Source organism: Hemiscyllium ocellatum, chromosome 20 (assembly GCF_020745735.1).
Source record: "Hemiscyllium ocellatum isolate sHemOce1 chromosome 20, sHemOce1.pat.X.cur, whole genome shotgun sequence".
In the NCBI taxonomy this organism is placed as follows: Eukaryota; Metazoa; Chordata; class Chondrichthyes; order Orectolobiformes; family Hemiscylliidae; genus Hemiscyllium; species Hemiscyllium ocellatum.
Genome location: NC_083420.1, coordinates 14,468,024 through 14,488,819, shown reverse-complemented (window position 1 = coordinate 14,488,819; position 20,796 = coordinate 14,468,024). Strand labels below are relative to the sequence as shown.

Sequence of the window (20,796 nt, the reverse complement as noted above, 5' to 3'; positions counted from 1 at the left end):
ATTCTCATTTCTAGAAGTTGTTAAACCCAGAGTGCAATGTGACAATGTGTTACCTACAATGTACCTAACAACAGTGTGAAGGCATGTCTGTATAGTAACCCGGAGATTCCGTGCACTGTTAATACTGACCAAATGAATGAAAAGGTTGCCTCATCTCAAGTCAGTTTTAGTTTCACTGTTTTCCGTTACATGCAGAGCCAGCATAAGATCAGTTACATTTCAGTTAGCAGTTTGGAAACCCTCCTGTGCCAGAGGGAGGCACTTGTTTTATTGGATGCTGGTACTTTGTCACTCAGCTGTCCTGCTGGTCTTCAGATGGATATTCAGTGAACATCCCACAGCTCCCTGCACCAACATGAAAGGCTGTCACATTCCTTACAGCAATGTCTGTGAACAGATTCAGAATCTAGAAGTGCACTCTGTCACAAAAGGTTGTTGGGGCAGCAGAAAGAATTAGGAAAAAATCGGACTGGACTCAAAACGTTAACTCTGTTTCTCTCTCCACAGATGCTGCCAGAATCATAAAAGTCATAGAGTCACACAGCCCAGAAACAGACCCTTCGGTCCAACCAGTCCATGCCAACCATAATCTCAAACTAAACTAGTCCCACTTGTCTGCGCTTTGCCTATTTCTCTCTGAACATTTCTTATTTATGTACTTATTCAAATATCGTTTAAATGTTGTAACTGCACCCATATCCACCACTTCCTGTGAAAGTTCATTCCACACAAGAACCGCACTCTGTGTAAAATCATTGCCCCTCGTGTCTTTTTTTAATCTTTCTCCTCTCACCTTAAAAATATGTCCCTTATTCTTGAAATCCCTCATCCTAGGGAAAAGACATCTGCCATTCACTTATCTATAGCCCTTATGATTTCATATTATTTTATTTTATCTTGAGTTTCTCCAGCATTTTCTGTTTTTATTTCAGAAATTCCAAAATTGAGAGAGTTAGTTTGTTTTTGTTTAAGGTGACAGTATCAGATTTTGGAACCAAGGCTAACAGAGAGGTTTGAGATATCTCTCAGCTCTGCTGTCAAACAGGTTTGAGGGGCTGAATGGCCTAATTTTTTTAAAAAAATATTCTTTTAGGGTTTAGAGAGGGCCAGTCCTGTTTGTCCAACCCTTGAACTGAGCAATTGCTCAGTCATTCGAGGAGGCAGTTCAGTTCAACTATGTTGTTGTGCATCCAGAGACACAAGGAACCAATGTAGGTAAGGGCAGCAGATTCATAAGAACAGGAGGCGGCCATCTGGCCCTTCAAGCCTGCTGTGCCATTCAATACCATCATGGCTGACCTTTTTTGTGGCCTCAGCTCCACTTACCCGCTCTCCTACCATAACCCTTAATTCCTTTACTGTTCAAAAAATTATCTATCCTTGCTTTAAAAACATTTAATGAGGAAGTCTCAACCACTTCACTGGGCAGGGAATTCTACAGATTCACAACTGTCTGGGTGAAGAGGGTCCTCCTCAATTTAGTCCTAAATCTGCTCCCCCTAATTTTGAGGCTGTACCCTCTTGTCCTGGTTTCACCCGCCAGTGGAAACATCCTCTCTACTTCTATCTTATCTATTCCCTTCATAATTTTATGTTTCTATCAGATTCCCCCCTCATTTTTCTAAATTTCAATGAACACAATCCCAGTCTATTCAGTCTCTCCTCATAAGCCAACACCCTCAGCTCCTTTCCTAAAAGGCGCGATTGAACCAAAGATAAAGTTAAAAATCACAACACCAAGTTATATTTCAACAGGTTCATTTGGAAGCACTAGCTTTTGGAGTGGTGCTCCTTCATCAAGGAGTAGCACTCTGAAAGCTAGTGCTTCCAAATAAACCTGTTGGATTATAACCTGGTGTTGTGTGATTTTTAACTTTGTCCACCCCAGTCCAACACCAGCACCTCCACATCATGGGAACCAAAGATAGTTTTTTTTAAAACAACTGAGGATAGTGTCTGGGACTGGCTTTCAATTCTAAGATATTATCAGAAGTTAAATTCCAACAGCTGTCACAGTGGGCATTTGGAACTATGTCCTAGGCCCCTGGATTCTTAGTAGTCCAGTAACTTTAGCACGACACACTGCCTTGATATGGCAAAGGGAGATTCATCTGCTTTCCATTGTAGAGAATTACTGCATAATACAGTGCAGTGCTTTTTTTTTGTTTGACAGAATTAGGAGAGCAGGGTATATTTACTAAATGATTTATCCAAGGAAGTAAAATGTTATAAATCCTAGCCATCTAATTCTCATTGTTAGTCAATTTCATACATTAAAAGGTTCGATTAAATTTCAGCAAGAACCATTTAGTCATGACAGTAACTCAGACAACTCATGTTCCCATAGAATCAGAGCTAACACTGCCAGATCTGGAGTGCTGTTTTTGTTTAAACCATTGAGCGGCTTAAATATCTACATATGTTTAAATGTTTCACGTATTCCAGATCATTGATATCTCACTGCAGTTAAGAACAGGCTTCAGAAGATGCTAAGATGATGGAGCAGAATGCGGCCATTCAGCCCATCGGGTCCACTCCACTGTTCAATGAGATCATGGTTGAACTGATAAACCTCAACTCCAATTTCCTGCCTTTTCCTTATGACTCTTTACTAATTAACAATCTGTCTGTCTCAGCCTTTAACAACCCAGGCTCAACAGCCCTCAGCAGTTAAGAATTCCACAAATGTGTTACTCTCGGGGAGAAAATCCCTTCCCACCTCAATCTTAAATGGGTGACTTCTTATTTTGAGATTATGCCACCTGGTCCTCTAAGGGGAAACAATCTCTTCACACCTACCCTGTCAAGACCCCCCAAGAACCTTGTGCATTTAAATAAGGTCTGCTCTCAATCCCCTAAACTCCAATAAGCACACGTCCAGTCTACTCGACCTCTCCTAACAAGGAACCCGAGGGATCAGCCAAGTGAACCTTCTCTGGACAACCTCAAATGGCAGCATAGTTTTCCTGAGGTAAGGGATTAAAACGTGGAGAAAGTGGGGACTGCGGATGCTGAGATCAGAGTCGAGAGTGTGGTGCTGGAAAGGCACAGCAGGTCAGGCGGCATCCCAGGAGCAAGAGAATCGACGTTCGGGCATAAGCCCGAGAACTGTTCACAGACTTTCAGCTGTGGTCTGACCAATGCCTTTTACAAAGAGTTGGAGTTTTATCTTTACTGACTCTGTACAATCTCATTTGAAATACCATTACATTTCATTGGAAGATCATCAGAGAGCTTATTGGTTACTTTGTGATTTGTACGTTACAGTTTATTTCACTACCTGTCATTTTATCTCTAGAACGCTGCTGTCTGCCACAGATCTTTGCTTACTGAACATGGACCAAGTACTTGTTTCAGTATTAACAAGGTCGCAGCCAAGGTTGGAGGGTTTGAGGCTGCAGGGTGAGGCTGAAAGGCTGGGGCTGTTTTCCCTGGAGCATTTGAGGCTGAGGGGTGATCTTACAGAGGTTTATAAAATCATGCAACGCACGGATAAGGTAAATAGACAAGGGTAGGGAGTCTAAAATAAGAGCGCTTAGGTTAAATGTGACAAGGGAAAGATTTAAAGGGGATCTAACAGGCATCTTTTTCACGCAGACGGTGGTGCATGTACGGAATGAGCTGCCAGAGGAAGTGGTGGAGGTTGGTACAATTACAACATTTAAAAGGCATGTGGATGGGTATATGAAGAGGAAGGGTTTCAAGGAATATGGGCCGGGTGATGGCAAATGGGATTAGATTAGTTTAGTATATCTGATTGGGATGGACAAATTGGACCAAAGGGTCTGTTTCCGTGCTGTACAACTTTATGATTCTATGACTATGACTCCAATACTTCTGATGACTGCTGACCACCTCTCCCCAATCCCTCCAGATATTCCCCCCTCCCCCACCAAGGTGCACCATCCTAGATAGAGTGATGCAACCAAAGTCTCAGCTAAACTGAACACTTGGCTGAGATTCAACCAACTGGGGTGATCCAGCTGTGAGCATTCTGGTGTTTGGTTGTAGGCTGTTTGATAACGCAGGGTCACCACACAGAGTGACCCATCTGCGGTGTACCCCCTTCATCACTTGGAAGGAAATGCCACATTCCCAGTCAGTACAATCCCAGCTGCAAAACCAATGGCCAATACCAGGTTGCCAAACCCTATTTTCTCTTCCCTACACCCAAATTCATAGTTCTGAAAAAGTAGGCAGGAGGTATTTCAACTAGTTTGAGGCTAGAGTCTCCATTTATGAAGACGGAATGCTAATGGAGTTTCATTAAAACACATTAGCATTAAAGGAATTGGAGCTGGTGTTATTCAGACATGGAAAAAGTGATTTTCTGCTGTACTTTCAATTGCAAGTTCATTGATTAGCATTATTTCAAGAAATGCTGCTTTGCAGAATACAGTTCGTTGAGAAAGTGAGGTCTGCAGATGCTGGAGATCAGAGCTGAAAATGTGTTGCTGGAAAAGCGCAGCAGGTCAGGCAGCATCCAAGGAACAGGAAATTCGACGTTTCGGGCATAAGCCTGATGAAGCAGTTCCTCGTCATTTACTCGGTCAGAGTCATTCATGACTTTTGAACATCTCCAGAACTCGAATGTTCCTCACGCCTGTCTGAGGGTAGTGTATGCAGGTTAGTCTGCCCAACAGCAGAAGCTGTCAAACAGGGCAGCATAAACACTTAGATAACACTGTTTACAACTGGCACCAGTACCGAGTGATGAGTGACATGGACCCTGGAGCAGTATTACAGATACTGGCTGTGTCTCATCAGCTCACAGGCTCCCACATGTCAGTGCTGGTAATCACAAAGTCAGGCAGAATGCAGGCCATCATGTGAAGCTCATCTCAGTACCACATCCCCTTTGATTTCAATGATTCAGGAGAGTTTGAACAGAAAGCACTGAAACTATGTGTAGCACTGTTCAACTGGGACACAAAGGCCTGAAGTTCTGTTGGAATTCTTTGGGATTTTACGCTGGTTCTGGGAATTGCTGCTGGAATTTGATTAGAGTTGAGGCAGAAACCGTGAAGAGACCTGCAGAAACACTGGGCCGTACTAAGATTAAGACTGGGAGATTTGAGCATGGAATGACCGAATTGACGGCCTGTACCAAAGGAGTGTTGGAATTGTACAGCTGGTCATCCACATTCAGGGTCAATGGTGGCTCAGTTAGTCAGTCATGCCCCTGAATCCGAGCCCTGCATTATTTTCCTGGATATTTAATGAGGATATTTTGGACAGGTAAAGGTTAGCCTAACTCCTGGGTAACTGCACAACTAACTCCCAATCACTCATACTGAACCTTAGAAGGTAGAACATAGAACATGACAGCACAGAACAGGCCCTTCGGCCCTCGATGTTGTGCCGACCTGTGAAACTAATTCGAAGCCCGTTTAACCTACGCTATTCCATTCTCATCCATATGCCTATCCAATGACCATTTAAATGTCCCTAAAGTTGGTGAGTCTACTTCTGTTGCAGGCAGTGCATTTCACGCCCCTACTACTCTCTGATTAAAGAAACTATCTCTGACATGTGTCCTATATCTCTCACCCCTCAATTTAAAGTTAAGACCCCTCGTGCTAGCCATCGCCATCTGAGGAAAAAGGCTCTCACTGTCCAATCTATATGTCTCTATTAAGTCACCTCTCAATCTTCTTCTTTCTAACAAAAACAGTCCCAAGTCCCTCAGCGTTTCCTCATAAGACCTTCCCTCTATACCAGACACCATCCTAGTAAATCTCCTCTGAATCCCTTCCAAAGCTTCCACATCCTTCCTATAATGTGGTGACCAGAATTGTACGCAATACTCCAAGTGCAGCCGCACCAGAGTTTTGAACAGCTGCAGCATGACCTCGTGGCTTCAAAGCTCAATCCCTCTACATAGCACACTGCGTACCTTCTTAACAACCTTATCAGGAAAAAGTGAGGATGCTGGAGATCGGAGCTGAAAATGTGTTGCTGGAAAAGCGCAGCAGGTTAGGCAGCATCCAAAGAGCAGGAGAAACGTCGATTCTCCTGCTCTATGGATGCTGCCTGACCTGCTGCGCTTTTCCAGCAACACATTTTCAACTAACAACCCTATCAACCTGGGTGGCAACTTTCAGGGATCTACGAAGCTGGACACTGAGTTCTCTCTGGTCAGCCACACTACCAAGAATCTGACCATTAGCCCAGTACTCTGCATTCCTGCAACTCCTTCCAAAGTGAATCACCTTACACTTTTCCACTTTAAACTCCATTTGCCACCTCTCAGCCCAGCTTTGCCTTAACTGTGTCCCTGTGTAACCTACAACATCCTTCATCACTATCCACTACTCTACCAACCTTAGTGTCATCCGCAAATTTACCAACCCATCATTCTGCACCCTCATCCAAGTCATTTATAAAAAAATGACAAACAATAGTGGACCCAAAATAGATCCTTGCGATTCATCACTAGTAACTGAACTTCAGGATGAATATTTCCCATCAACCACTACACTCTATCTTCTTTCAGCTAGCCAATTTCTGATCCAAACTGCTAAATCACCCTCAATCCCATGTCTCCGTATTTTGTGCAATAGCCTACCATGGAGAATCTTATCAAATGCCTGAAATCCATATACACCACATCAACCGCTTTACTCTCATCCATCTGCTTAGTCACTTTCTCAAAGAACTCAATAAGGTTTGTGAGGCATGACCTACCCTTCACAAAACCATGTTCACTATCCCTGATCAACTTATTCTTTTCTAGATGATTACAAATCGTATCTCTTATATGCTTTTCCAACACATTATCAACAACTGAAGTAAGGTGCACTGGTCTATAATTACCAGGGTTGTCTCTACTCCACTTCTTGAACAAGGGGGCATTTGCTAACCTACACTCTTCTGGCACTATTCCTGTAGACAATGACGACATAAAGGTCAAAGCCAAAGGCTCTGCAATATCCTCTCTGGCTTCCCAGAGAATCCTTGGATAAATCCCATCAGGCCCAGGGGACTTATCTATTTTTACACTTTCCAGAATTGCTAACAACTCCTCCTTGTGAACCTCAATCCCATCCAGTCTCATTGCCTGTATCTCTGTATTCTCCTCGACCACATTTTCTTTTTTCATGTGAATTCTGACGGAAAGTATTCATATAACGCTTCCCCTACCTCCTCTGAGTTCACACACAACTTCCCACTACTATCATTGATTGGCCCTAATCTTACTCTAGTCATTCTTTTATTCCTGATATACGTATAGAAAGCCTTTGGGTTTTCCTTGATCCTATTCGCCAACAACTTCTTATGACCCTCTTGGCTCTTCTTAACTCTTTCTTCGGCTCCTTCTTGGCTAATCTGTAACTCTCAAGTGCCCTAACTGAGCCTTCACATCTCATCCTAACATAAACCATCTTCTTCCTCTTGACAAGAGATTCAACTTCCTTAGTAAACCAAGGCTCCCTCACTCGATTACTTCCTCCCTGCCTGACAGGTACATACTTATCAAGGACACGTAGTAGCTGTTCCTTGAATAAGCTCCACATTTCAATTGTGCCCAACCCCTGCAGTTTCCTTCCCTGTCCTGTGCATCCCAAATTTTGCCTAATCGCATTGTAATTACATTTTCTCCAGCTATAGCTCTTGCCCTGTGATATATACCTACCTCTTTCCATCACTAAAGTAAACATAATCGAATTGTGGTCACTATCACCAAAATTGTGCTCACTTACCTCCAAATCTAACCCCTGGCCAGGTTCATGCCCCAGTACCAAATCTAATGTGGCCGCACCCCTTGTTGGCCTATCTACATACTGCGACAGGAAACCATCCTGCACACATTGGACAAAAACTGATCTATCTAAAGTACTGGAACTATAGTATTGCCAGTCAATACTTGGAAAGTTAAAGTCCCCTATAACAACTACCCTAACACTCTCGCTCCTATTGAGGATCATCTTTGCTGTCCGATCCTCTACATCTCTAGAACTATTTGGAGGCCTGTAGAAAACTCCCAACAGGGTGACCTCTCCTTTCCTGTTTCTAACCTCACCCCATACTACCTCAGTAGATGAGTCCTCAAACGTCCTTTCTGCCACCGTAATACTGTCCTTGACTAACAATGCCACACCTCCCCCTCTTTTACCACCTTTTCTGTTCTAACTGAAACATCTAAATCCCGGAACCTGCAACAAATATTCCTGTCCCTCCTTTAGCCATGTCTCTGAAATGGCCACAACATCGAAATCCCAAGTACCAACCCATGCTGCAAGTTCACCCACCTTATTCTGAATGCTCCTGGATTTGAAACAGACACATGATAAACCAACTCCTTGCTTGCCGGAGCCTTCTTGCAACCTTAAAATTTTATTTCTGACCTCACTGCTCTCAACCTCCTGTATACTCAATTTCAGTTCCCATCCCCCTGCTGAATTGGTTTAAACCCACCTGAAGAGCATTAGCAAATTTATCCATGGGTGGTGTGGCATTGTTAGTCAAGGACAGTATTACGGTGGCAGAAAGGATGTTTGAGGACTTGTTGACTGAGGTAGTATGGGGTGAGGTTAGAAACAGGAAAGAAGAGGTCACCCTGTTGGGACTTTTCTATAGACCTCCAAATAGTTCCAGAGATGTAGAGGATAGGATAGCAAAATTACGATGTGACTGGAAGCAAATACCACAATGCATCAGCTCGTGTTGCCATTCAATTTGGGGAAGAAGCATGAAACAGGCCTGTACCCAATAATCCCCAATGCAAGGCCACGGACCCCGCCCAACCTGTGTGCCTCATGCCAACACCCTTGACACTCCCACCTTGCCAACCTGCCTATGCTGCTGGTCTAAGACCACGCGATGCATTAAACAACGTGATGCCTCAGGCGCAGTGTGGGTGTGCGCGCATTGGTATTAGATTCACTGCCCCCCCCCCACCCCCCCCTCCCGGTTCCAATAAATGGCAATAGGCAATCAAATATCCAACTCAAAATCTCTCTGTCAAATCAATGGCCATAAACCAGTTACTCTACTCTATAACATGACCGAGCTAAACTAGCAGAGGCAAACTAATATTCATTGGGGACTGCCCTAACAATGTAATATTTCCACAATTTTATACAACCCCAGAACGTGAGGAGCCCAAGCAGCTTAAACAACTTCGCTGGGTTGACGGACATTTACTTCAAAAGCATTTTAACGTTCCTGAAGTATAGGACTTGCTTCAAATGTAAAGAGCAAACTCAACAATTTTTTTATTTACAAAAGTGAAGTCCTCTGATGGCTCATCCTGCTCACAAAGCAGATGATTGTGCAGGAGAAGGGAACATTCAGGCATCACTGGTGACTTGCCAGCTGCAGCAGGGCACAGACAGCACAGGTCAGATGGAGAGTAAAGCTTCCAGCTCCCTGATCCTGCAATCTCTTTGAATCCCAGCCTCGGGGCAATATTTCCGGAACAGTGTGATTTTTTTCTCTCCGTTTCCCACATTGGAAAACCTCTCATTGCAAGATTCGTCATCAACTTGCAACAGTTTCAAGCACCAACCTTGTGCCCAAAAGGAATTGGACTGAGATTGGGAGAGCCACATGATCCACTGAAATGTGACAGATGGGGGTCTGAATAAAATTATAACACAGAGTGGGATTACTGTGACTCAGGCATTTTCTGAGAATACTGGAGGCAAACAAGATCATACCTATCCCAATTATCTCCATCACTTCACACTCCCCCTGATTCACTCTTTCCCCTTATTCTCACTCCTGCATATTCATCCACTTCTGTCTGCATCATATTCCTTTCTCTACAAACAAATCTTCATGGCCATCAGCAAAGAAAACACTGAATAGAATTCAGCCATAACGGCTAAGCATCACAGGTGAGTCGGTCTCTATTCACGGCCACTTTGAAGAGTTTTTATATCAGCTGTCAATATGAATTGTGACAAATAATAATTCGAACCAAGGTGTAAAACTATATATATGTCACATTATCCTCTTAAAAGTTAAATCTTTCATCACCTTCTATGCAGAAACAACAACCATTAAGTAAAATAATTTGCTTCAAATGTAAATGCATCTCTTTCGCCAACAGCCTTGCCAACGAAATATGTTCAGTATTATCATACAGGGCTTCCGAAACATCGTAATTAATAGAATCAGTGCACCCATATTAAATTCCTCCATTTCGTACTTCAACAGAGGTGTTAACCAGTTTATTTTAAATGGGTCAGCACTTTTGTTAAAATAATGGAAAGAAGAATTTGATACAAACAGGTAATTTTTTTTTTCCTTAATGTGACAATACCAGTCAAGAGTGATTCCCAGTTTTAGTTTATCTGGGTAGAGCTATCTCCCTATTGCCATTATAACATCATGGCAGACAGCTCCATCGCTACAAGGCACAATACAGAATGACTCCGCTCTCCACTGACATTGCAACGTGGTTTCAGAGAAATCGTACCGTGACTGATAGTTTGCAGCTCTACGGTCCTGGGAATCTTTTCCATAAAGTTGGGTGTGCAAGATTTCCGGCTAACTTTCGACTTGAACAAGGTGTTTACTAATGTTGACTTTCCGAGCCCACTTTCACCTGCGTTAGGAGAGAAAGCAATGCTTTAGACAAAAGGCAGAGTTTTTACTTTCTGTACAGTACGCAAGAGTTTTAGCTTTTAAAAACACAAAAGAACCACAAATATCGGTAGTCAACCGTAGCTTAGAAATGATTAAACGTTTTCCAAACTACTTAATCAAGTCTGGTCTCACTACAGTAACAGCCCAAAGGGGAGGGATGGTCAGATTTTGCTTAAATTACTTTCCATAATGTCTATGGGACAAAACTTCAATTGTGCAGAAAAATATTTGAAGATATCTATAAAAGAGTTCCTGGAGTCGCAACAATTTGGGCCTCATTATATTCAGCCTAAGCCTATTATGAACTATGTGCATATTGAAGAGGTCTTGTCCATTTTGCTGGAAACGGTGTGGCTGCATATTTAGAAGCTCATGACCCCCCGAGCACACCATTTATCACTGCCATGTGGGCTCACTGCACAGAGCCACAGAACAGGTGCACCCTCCTGCCTGTGGGAGGGGATGCCAAGTGGACTCTGTTTTTCTACTGAAAGGGAAACGTTACAGAGAGCACCTGCCAGCATTCAATTCAAGGGGGCCGTGGGCAAAAGGCTGGAATCAGGTTACTCAATAGTATTGAATAGCCAAGAAAAGCACACTGACATCTATCAAGTGGAGTCAACAAATTCAAAACATAAAACAGGAGGAACTAAGTGGATAGGAAATAGGAGAAGAATTAGGCCATTTGGCCCATCAAGCCTGGTCTACCATTTAATAAGATCATAGAAGATCTGCCCTGTTTGGCCTCTCGATCCTGGTCTGCCATTCAATAAGATCATGGCGGAGCCAAAACATTCCTCCCATCCAGTTTCTTGCAATCCCCGCACAACCCTTGATCCCCGATTGATAAAAATCCACTCTTCCCAGGACTCAATCCAGGGAGCCTTCTCCAAACCATTTCCAATGCATTTACATCCTTTCATAAATAGAGAAACCACAGCAGTGTGGAGTTTGGGAAATGTGAGAACATCCAAGCGCCACTAATGGGCACTACAGCACTGGCATCAGTGAACAGCAACAAGGGGTTATTCAGTCGGTCACCTGGCTGAAAGAGCTCCCAAAGCACACACGTTAACCAGGAGATGAGAATTAACCACTTGTACAAGGAAAAAGAAAGTGCTCAATGTTATCAACGCCGAATCCCCGTCACGAATTGATGCTTCCCAGAGAAGGCAAACATTGACTAAATTGAAATAAAATCAGGAAACACATTTTCCTTGTTATTATTTGCTCTTGGGAAGTGGATTATTTATTTAAGGAAAGTATCATTTTGTTGAAGGCAGTTCAGAGAAGGTACACTAGGACGATCCCTGCTCTGCAGGGGTAGTGTTATGAGCAATGGCTAAGCATTGAGCAAACGGACTCACTTCACTGGAGTTTAAAAGAATGAGCGGTGATTTCATTGAAATATTTGAGATTCTTAAGGGGCTTGACAGGGTTAATGCTGAGAGGACGTTTCCCCTCACGGGAGAATCTAGGACCAGAGGGCATCGTCTCAGAATAAAGGGGCGCCAATTTCAGGCTGAGATGAGAAGGAATGTCTTCTCTCAGAGGGTTGAGAGTCTTTGGAACTCCTTGTTACAGGGAGCTGTGGGGGCAGAGTCCTTGTGCATATATTTATGATTGAGTTAGACAGTATCTCCATCAGGAGAGGCATTAAGAGTTATGGGGAAAATGAGGAAAGTGTGCGTGAGGAATGTCGGATCAGCCATGATCCTACTGAATGGTGGAGCAGCTCAAAGGGGTGAATGGCCTGCTCCTGTTCTTCCTTTTTCTGGTCTTATTTATTGTCCATTTCTAATCGCCCTTGAACACATGGTAGTGAGGAGCTACCTTCCAATTGTATTGATACACAGTAGCGCCTCGACATACAAATGACCCCGTTCATGAACAAATCGGTTTGCGAACAGCATTGTACATAAAATTTTGCTTCAACATACGAACAAAATTCAAGGTACGAGCAGTTCGTCTTTGGAGCATGCGCAGTTCGTCTTTGACGGTGCGCTGTGAACATGGGAAAAATTGATTCAGTTCGCGAACTTTTCGGTTCGCGAACCGGGTCCTGAAACGGATTAAGTTCGCAAGTCAAGGCGCTACTGTATATGTAAATAGGGGGTGGCATGGTGGCTCAGTGGTTAGCACTGCTGCCTCACAGCACCAGAGTACCAGGTTCGATTCCAGCCCCGAGCAACTGTCTGTGTCATTTGAACATTCTCCCCGTGTCTGCCTGGGTTTCCTCTGGGTGCTCCAGTTTCCTGGAGCATGCTAAATTGCCCATAGTGTTAGGTGCATTAGTCAGAGGGAAATCGGTCTGGGTGGGTTCCTTTTCAGAGGGTCGGTGTGGATTTGTTGGGCCGAAGGGCCTGTTTCCAATCTAATCTAATCCAGTTGCTTCATGTCTTTGTTATAAAGTTGCAGAAAACATTAAACCCTTGGAATTAAAATCACGCTCACAAATATTAGAGATGAGTTATTAATATTTGACCAAGAAAATAAAATCATGAAAAAGCTGCAGGTAACATTTAATTAACCCAATATTAAGGCTAGCTAGATGTGTAGCAGTAGCTGTTCAAGTCAGTTTAATATCCAGCACCTGCACTTAGTGTCATAGAGTCATAGAGATGTACAGCATGGAAACAGACCCTTCGGTCCAACCCGTCCACACCGACCAGATATCCCAACCCATTCTAGTCCCACCTGCCAGCACCCAGCCCATATCCCTCCAAACCCTTCCTATTCATATACCCATCCAAATGCCTCTTAAATGTTGCAATTGTACCAGCCTCCACCACATCCTCTGGCCTCTCATTCCATACACGTACCACCCTCTGCGTGAAAACGTTGCCCCTTAGGTCTCTTTTATATATTTCCCCTCTCACCCTAAACCTATGCCCTCTAGTTCTGGACTCCCCAATCCCAGGGAAAAGAATTTGTCTATTTATCCTATTTATGCCACTCATAATTTTGTAAAACTCTATAAGGTCACCCCTCAGCCTCCAACGCTCCAGGGAAAACAGCCCCAGCCTGTTCAGCTTCTTCCTGTAGCTCAGATCCTCCAACCCTGGCAACATCCTTGTAAATCTTTTTTGAACCCCTTTTAAGTTTCACAACATATTTCCGATAGGAAGGAAACCAGAATTACACGCAATATTCCAACAGTGGCCTAACCAATGTCTTGTACAGCCGCAAAATGACCTCCCAAAATGACCTTAATTCCTTAAATTAAGCAGGAGGGTTTACCCCATGTCATAACACTATTAGATTAGATTAGATTAGATTACTTACAGTGTGGAAACAGGCCCTTCGGCCCAACAAGTCCACACCGACCCGCCGAAGCGCAACCCACCCATACCCCTACATTTACCCCTTACCTAACACTACGGGCAATTTAGCATGGCCAATTCACCTGACCCGCACATCTTAGGACTGTGGGAGGAAACCGGAGCACCCGGAGGAAACCCACGCAGACACGGGGAGAACGTGCAAACTCCACACAGTCAGTCGCCTGAGTCGGGAATTGAACCCGGGTCTCTGGTGCTGTGAGGCAGCAGTGCTAACCACTGTGCCACCGTGCCGCCCATACTCAATACTCTGACCAATAAAGGAAAGCATACCAAACACCTTCTTCACTATCCTATCTACCTGCGACTCCACTTTCAAGGAGCTATGAACCTGCACTCCAAGGTCTCTTTGTTCAGCAACACTCCCTAGGACCTTACCATTAAGTGTATAAGTTCTGCTAAGATTTGCTTTCCCAAAATGCAGCATCTCGCATTTATCTGAATTAAACTCCATCTGCCACTTCTAAGTCCATTGGCCCATCTGATCAAGATCCTGTTGTAATCTGAGGTAACCCTCTTCGCTGTCCACTACACTTCCAATTTTGGTGTCATCTGCAAACTTATTAACTGTACCTCTTATGTTCACATCCAAATCATTTATGTAAATGACAAAAGGTAGAGAGCCCAGCACCGATCCTTGTGGCACTCCACTGGTCACAGGCCTCCAGTCTGAAAAACAACCCTCCACCACCACCCTCTGACTTCTTCCTTTGAGCCAGTTCTGTATCCAAATGGCTAGTTCTCCCTGAGATCTAACCTTGCTAATCAGTCTCCCACAGGGAACCTTGTCGAACGCCTTACCAAAGCCCATATAGATCACATCTACTGCTCTGCCCTCATCAATCCTCTTTGTTACTCCATCAAAAAACTCAATCAATTTTGTGAGACATGATTCCCACGCACAAAGCCATGTTTACTATCCCTAATCAGACCTTGCCTTTCCAAATACATGTACATCCTGTCCCTCAGGATTCCCTCCAACAACTTGCTCACCACCAAGGTCAGGCTCACTGGTCTATAGTTCCCTGGCTTGTCTTTACCGCCCTTCTTAAACAGTGGCACCACGTTTGCCAACCTCCAGTCTTCTGGCACCTCACCTGTGACTATTGATGAGACAAATATCTCAGCAAGAGGCTCAGCAATCACTTCTCTAGCTTCCCACAGAGTTCTCAGGTACGGCTGATCACTTGACCTGCCTCCCAGCATCATTTCTGTGGGGGCCTCACACAGTGCCCAGAGGTTACAGTTAATATAAGCATGCTGTACAACTCTGAGAACTATCTGATTTTTGCTATTTTTAATTCATCTGCTCAGGCATGTAATGATGCAGCTGTAGGGCAGGTGGGGCATGAATTCAAGCCTTTAGCCCTGAGGCAGGGTCACTGCCACTGCAACACAAGAGCCCTCAATCTACCACTTTACTCTTTATTCCACTCGCAGTCACTCCTTTAATTCAAATCACAATGTCAGGACCTTCCAATTAAATTAAGAGACTTGCAGTTCAGGTGTTGGACAAGGGAATCACTCAGAGAGTCTCAGTAATGCATAACAGAATCAGTACCATCAATTCCTGTGTGGGACAATGGGGTGCATTAATACTTTCCATGATAGTGACTAAGTTTGGGGCAGTGGGGGGGGGGGGGTGAGGCAGTGAATAAGGTGTCACCTTCCCCTCTCCCCACCCTCTGACATAACGTGAACTAATCATGAGCCAATCAATTCATGAAGAGCTGACAGGTACAGCTCAGATGAGGTTCCCAACCAATCGCAGGCCTCGACACTGGCATTCTGGGTCTCCAGAAGTTGCCAGGCCTATCAGTGGCCTTAACGCCATAGGTCAAGATCTGCTGGATTCCTTGGCGGGTGTGGAGCGAGGTGGTGTGGTTTTGTTAGCTCCTTCGGGTTACAAGGTTAGTGGGGAAAGTGAGGTAATTGAGGATGGAGGCAAGGTTTTCAGAATCTACCCTTTTGCCTGCCATCCTGCCCCCAATTGTGCCCCGATCAGGTTGGAGCATCAGGAGCCCTTTCCCATCACCCAGGCAGGTTACCTTGGTTTCCCACTCAGGAAACGAGCCAATCCTCTCGGCTGCCTGAAAGGCAGCTGATCGAGGAGGTGATAACTGGGGCCCTGTGTGGATGATCACTGACCATAAGAGCTTTCAATACAAGCAAAATACAAGAGCTCTTAAGGTGCAGAGGTAGTGTCCCTGCCTCTGAGCCAGACAGCCCTGGTTCAAGTCCCCTTGCTTCATATACATGCAATAATATCACTGAACAGGCTGATTAGAAAATATGGAAAGCCAAAATACACTGTACGCTGGAAATTTGAAACAAGCAGAAAGAATATTGGAGAAGCTCATCAGGTCTGGCAACATCTGTGGAGAGAGAAACAGAGTTAAGTTCAGTCTTGGTGGTTAGCACTGCTGCCTCATAGCCGTAGGGACCCAGGTTCAATTCCATCCTCCAGGGTGATTGTCTCCCTGCATTTGTGTGGGTTTCCTCTGGGTGCTCTAGTTTCCTCTCACAGTCACAATGATGTGCAGGTTAGGTAGATTGGCCAGGCTCAAATGTTTAGGGGCTGTGCAGACTTGGTGGATTAGTTAGAGGGGTGGCTACTCTTCAGAGGGTCAGTGTGGACTCAGTGGGTTGAATAGCCTGCTTCCACACTGTTAGAATTCTATGGACTCAAAATGTTGACTCTGTTTCTCTCTTCATAGATGGTACCAGACCTGCTGTATTCCTCCTGCAATCTCTGTGCTTAACTGGTGGCAAATTGACCTTCTCACCCAGGTGGAGAGAGGTGGATGAGCATCTTGCCCCCTCTAGGCAAGGGAACACTTAGCCCACAGTCTTTTCTCCTTCTGCTTTCAACAAAGAGATGAGGCATCTCAACATTGATATCTGAGTTACTACTTCACCCTGGCCATCAGTTCCTGATGGCTTCAAAACTCGGGATCATTTCTGTTCCTCAGGGGATCAGCCCCATTTCTCAAACCTGCTCATAAAGCCACGCACTTCAAAATTCACAGCTGTTGTCGATAACTTTCGCGTATCCCCAGAGCAGAGTGTTGTGCTCCACCATCTTCACAGCTGCTTGCTCAGGGAGGTCGAAGAGGCACTTTAAAAGGCAGAAACCCTTGCTGTATTTTGTAAAGCACTTGGATACATGATACAGGAGAGACCTCCCACTGATCACATCACTGGAAAATGGCTCCTTAAATCCCAAACAGGCTTTAAGAAAATTAATCCTTATTGTCTGTAACATTGTAAATACTGCACTTGTAAGAATCTCAGTGACTTACAATACAGCAACAGCCTACTTATAATAATCCACAGTGTTGACAAAATGAACAGAAAGAATGTGGTATTAGGTTGGATAGCACCTTTTCAGACAGGACAGCGTGAATGGACTCGTACTTTCCAAAAAATGTCCTCTATTTCTAAAATATAAATTTGAATAATTTGAGGCACTGGCAAACATCTTAATTTCTGTGTAAAAGCATGGAGAAAGCAATTAACTTCTTTGTAAAAATCTAATTTAAATAAATATGAATTGAGCTGGCCCCATGAGATGAAGTTCGTTCACTTATGAATGTATCAGTGCTGTGTTCACAAGGGAGAGATGCAACAGAAACCTGAAAATTCAAAGATGCTTCAACACGCCATTTTCTGCTTTACGAGCACTGTTTTACTAGATCTTTTGGTCAATCAAGCAATAAATTTGCCTCCTGTAATTTATTAAGGAACCCTGCCATACTTGCTTTACTTAACCTTTTGACCAGTCTTTAGCTTATCGATCTGTTTTACGGAATTATAAAAAGGACCCAGAAATATCATCTCAATCAGATTCCAGTTGAACTCCTTATTACCGGACACTTAAAACAATGAACAAATCCACACATCATTAAATTACCTGCCGGATTGTATCAGCGGAAAATACTTTCTTAAATCCCATCAAACGTCTTACAAGTAAATTAGACCTTTACTGGGTTGCAATACTGTGAATTGCTCCACAGGAGAAATAGATGCCGACATTATATCAATACTGTCAGCGTGTTAATGAAATTAATAGAAAGAGTGTCACAAGAGAGTTCCAAAATGCACTCCAAAATTCACTGATCCTCTCAAGCCCTCTGTTAGATTTGGGCAAGGAAAGGTCAGAGTTCTGGAAAGCTTTCACATAGACACCAGGCACCTGTTTAGTGCTACAAGGAGCATAGAAACGATATTTACAGTTGGAAGAGCAAATCTTGTATATGGATGTCTCAGCTCCCTGTGATTGACTGCACAAACAGTGTGGGAACTGTCTCACAGGCAGAGAAAAAAAACAAGCCAAAAGGGCTAAAGGCAAATTTGTCAATGACAGAGCGCAGACTTAATGCATTATTAAACAATGCCGCTTTAGATAATTCAGATCACTGCAGTGAAAAGCTCAGATTCTTCACCAAACACAATGTGTGCTACCTGTTTAGTTACAGACACCTAAATCAGATGCTGGTACTTTACAATGGTTAAATTAATGTCCTGGTTATGTTTTGAATGAGATCATGGCACAGTCTCGTGATAGCCTGACCTTGGTGGTGGGCAAGTTGTTGGAGGGAATCCTGAGGGACAGGATCTACATGTATTTGGAAAGGCAAGGGCTGATTACGGATAGTCAACATGGCTTTGTGCATGGGAAATTATGTCTCACAAACTTGATTGAGTTTTTTGAAGAAGTAACAAAGAAGATTGATGAGGGCAGAGCAGTAGATGTGATCTATATGGACTTCAGTAAGGTGTTCGACAAGGTTCCCCATGGGAGACTGGTTAGCAAGGTTAGATCTCAGGGAGAACTAGCCATTTGGATTCTGAACTGGCTCAAAGGTAGAAGACAGAGGCATAAATAGGATAAATAGACAAAGTCTTTTCCCTGGGATTGGAGAGTCCAGAACTAGAGGGCATAGGTTTAGGGTGAGAGGGGAAAGATATAAAAGAGACCTAAGGGGCAACGTTTTCACGCAGAGGGTGGTACGTGTATGGAATGAGAGGCCAGAGGATGTGGTGGAGGCTGGTACAATTGCAACATTTAAGAGGCATTTGGATGGGTATATGAATAGGAAGGGTTTGGAGGGATATGGGCCAGGTGCTGGCAGGTGGGACTAGATTGGGTTGGGATATCTGGTCGGTGTGGACAGGTTGGACCGAAGGGTCTGTTTCCGTGCTGTACATCTCTATGACTCTATGATGGTCCTTGTTTCAAACGCGCAGGGACCTTTACTATAACTCCAATTAAACAGACAGTACCAGTCCAGCTCCTAATCAATATCCACCTTTTATCACAAATTTTGGCCCATTCACTTAACCAGCAGTATGTAGAACTTAATATCTATAAAAACATCCTATCATGTATGTGTGCCACATGAAATGCATGCACCTCCAATTTGCCTTTTTAATACATTGCTACCCTGACCAGCCAATGAGCAATTTGTTCCATACAGGGGGTGATGTGTATGTGGAACAAGCTACCAGAGTAAGTGGTGGAAGCTGGTATAATTGCATTTGGATAGGAAACAGTTAGAGGGAATTGGGCCAAAAAGTTCAGTTTAGGAAACCTGGTCAGCACGAACGAGTTGGGGGCCAAAGGACATGTTTCCGCGCTTTATAATTCTATGACTTTATAAATGAATTTACTTAGACCGAACTCCCCAAATCCCAAACTGTGTGAGGATGCATAAGTCATGGACTGACTCTGAATTCATAAAACCAACAAAATAGAGTTAGGACAGCCACCACGTGCACACAGTGTAGATACGGATGTGACCCCAGATTAAGTTCTCTACAATTTGCGGCTACCTTGATATTTATGACTCAATATGACCATAAACAGGCACTGTCTCTTTCCTGGGGAAGGAAGGAGATGGAAGTGAAAGTTATTGGACTTAAAATGTCTTAAAAAGGAACATATTCTAGAAGCTCATTACTATTTCCCACGATTGACAACTGTTTTCCTTACTTCCTGTTTCTTTGATTTCTCTCATCTTCCCAGAAGAGGATTGTGGCTCTACTCTTCAAAGATCAGAGAGGTTCCTGCAGTGCCAAGGGTTTAAACATGCCCCACCTTCAACAGAACCAACTTTCACTGAGCACTTTCATTTCAATGTAGAGAACATCCAATACATTTTACAGATATCTGATACCAAATCACAGAAGGGGATTTTTGGATCAACAACACAGAAGTTCAATCAAAGTGGTCATTTCTATGGTATGCCTTCAAGAATGAAAGTGAGGCAGAGAGAGAACTCTGGGTATATTTTTTATTATCTTAAAATTATTATTGAATTTATGTTGTTGTAAAGACTGTTGCTGTAGTACTTCAACCTGAAAGCTGTTAAAATTTCTGCCTGCGTTAAATGTTGGTTTCAATGCAAAATTTGATTATCCTTTGCCAACATGGCATCTCCATGAATGTTAAGAATAATGGCAGCAGAGTTTTAGATGACCTCCTGCATTTGGTGGGTAAAAAATGGGCAGGGGTCGCAAACTGGAGGGCACTGACACAGTTCAGATCAAACTTTTACCAAGGAAATGAATGAGGGTTTTGGCTACAGGAGAGCTGAGAGAAGGGCAAGACAGGGCAATGATGTGGACGCAGAATAGGAAACTCCATCCAAAGCCCATTAACTAATCATCCTTTGCTTGTGGGAGCTTCTAATCATTGTCACATTAATTAACAATGGAATCGACAAAAAAAAACAAATTTCATTCACTGTGAAACATTTTATAATGTTTTTAGAATGTGAAAAACACACAATCTTCAACAGGAAGGCAATCGTACTTCTGGCTTAATCTTGTTAAAGGTTTGACCTCACTGCAAAGT

The 20,796-nt window shown here is 43.6% G+C and overlaps 1 protein-coding gene across 7 annotated transcripts in view; it reads right to left on the bottom strand.

The window, feature by feature from the left end:
• The window catches only part of LOC132825353 (neuronal-specific septin-3-like), a 407,090-nt gene that overhangs the window by 72,926 nt on the left and 313,368 nt on the right, over positions 1-20,796 (bottom strand). For all 7 annotated transcript variants that reach the window (XM_060840515.1, XM_060840520.1, XM_060840519.1 and 4 more), the window contains one exon: positions 10,427-10,555. In XM_060840515.1, the coding sequence (XP_060696498.1) occupies positions 10,427-10,555 (129 nt within the window). The remainder of the gene's footprint in view (positions 1-10,426; positions 10,556-20,796) is intronic.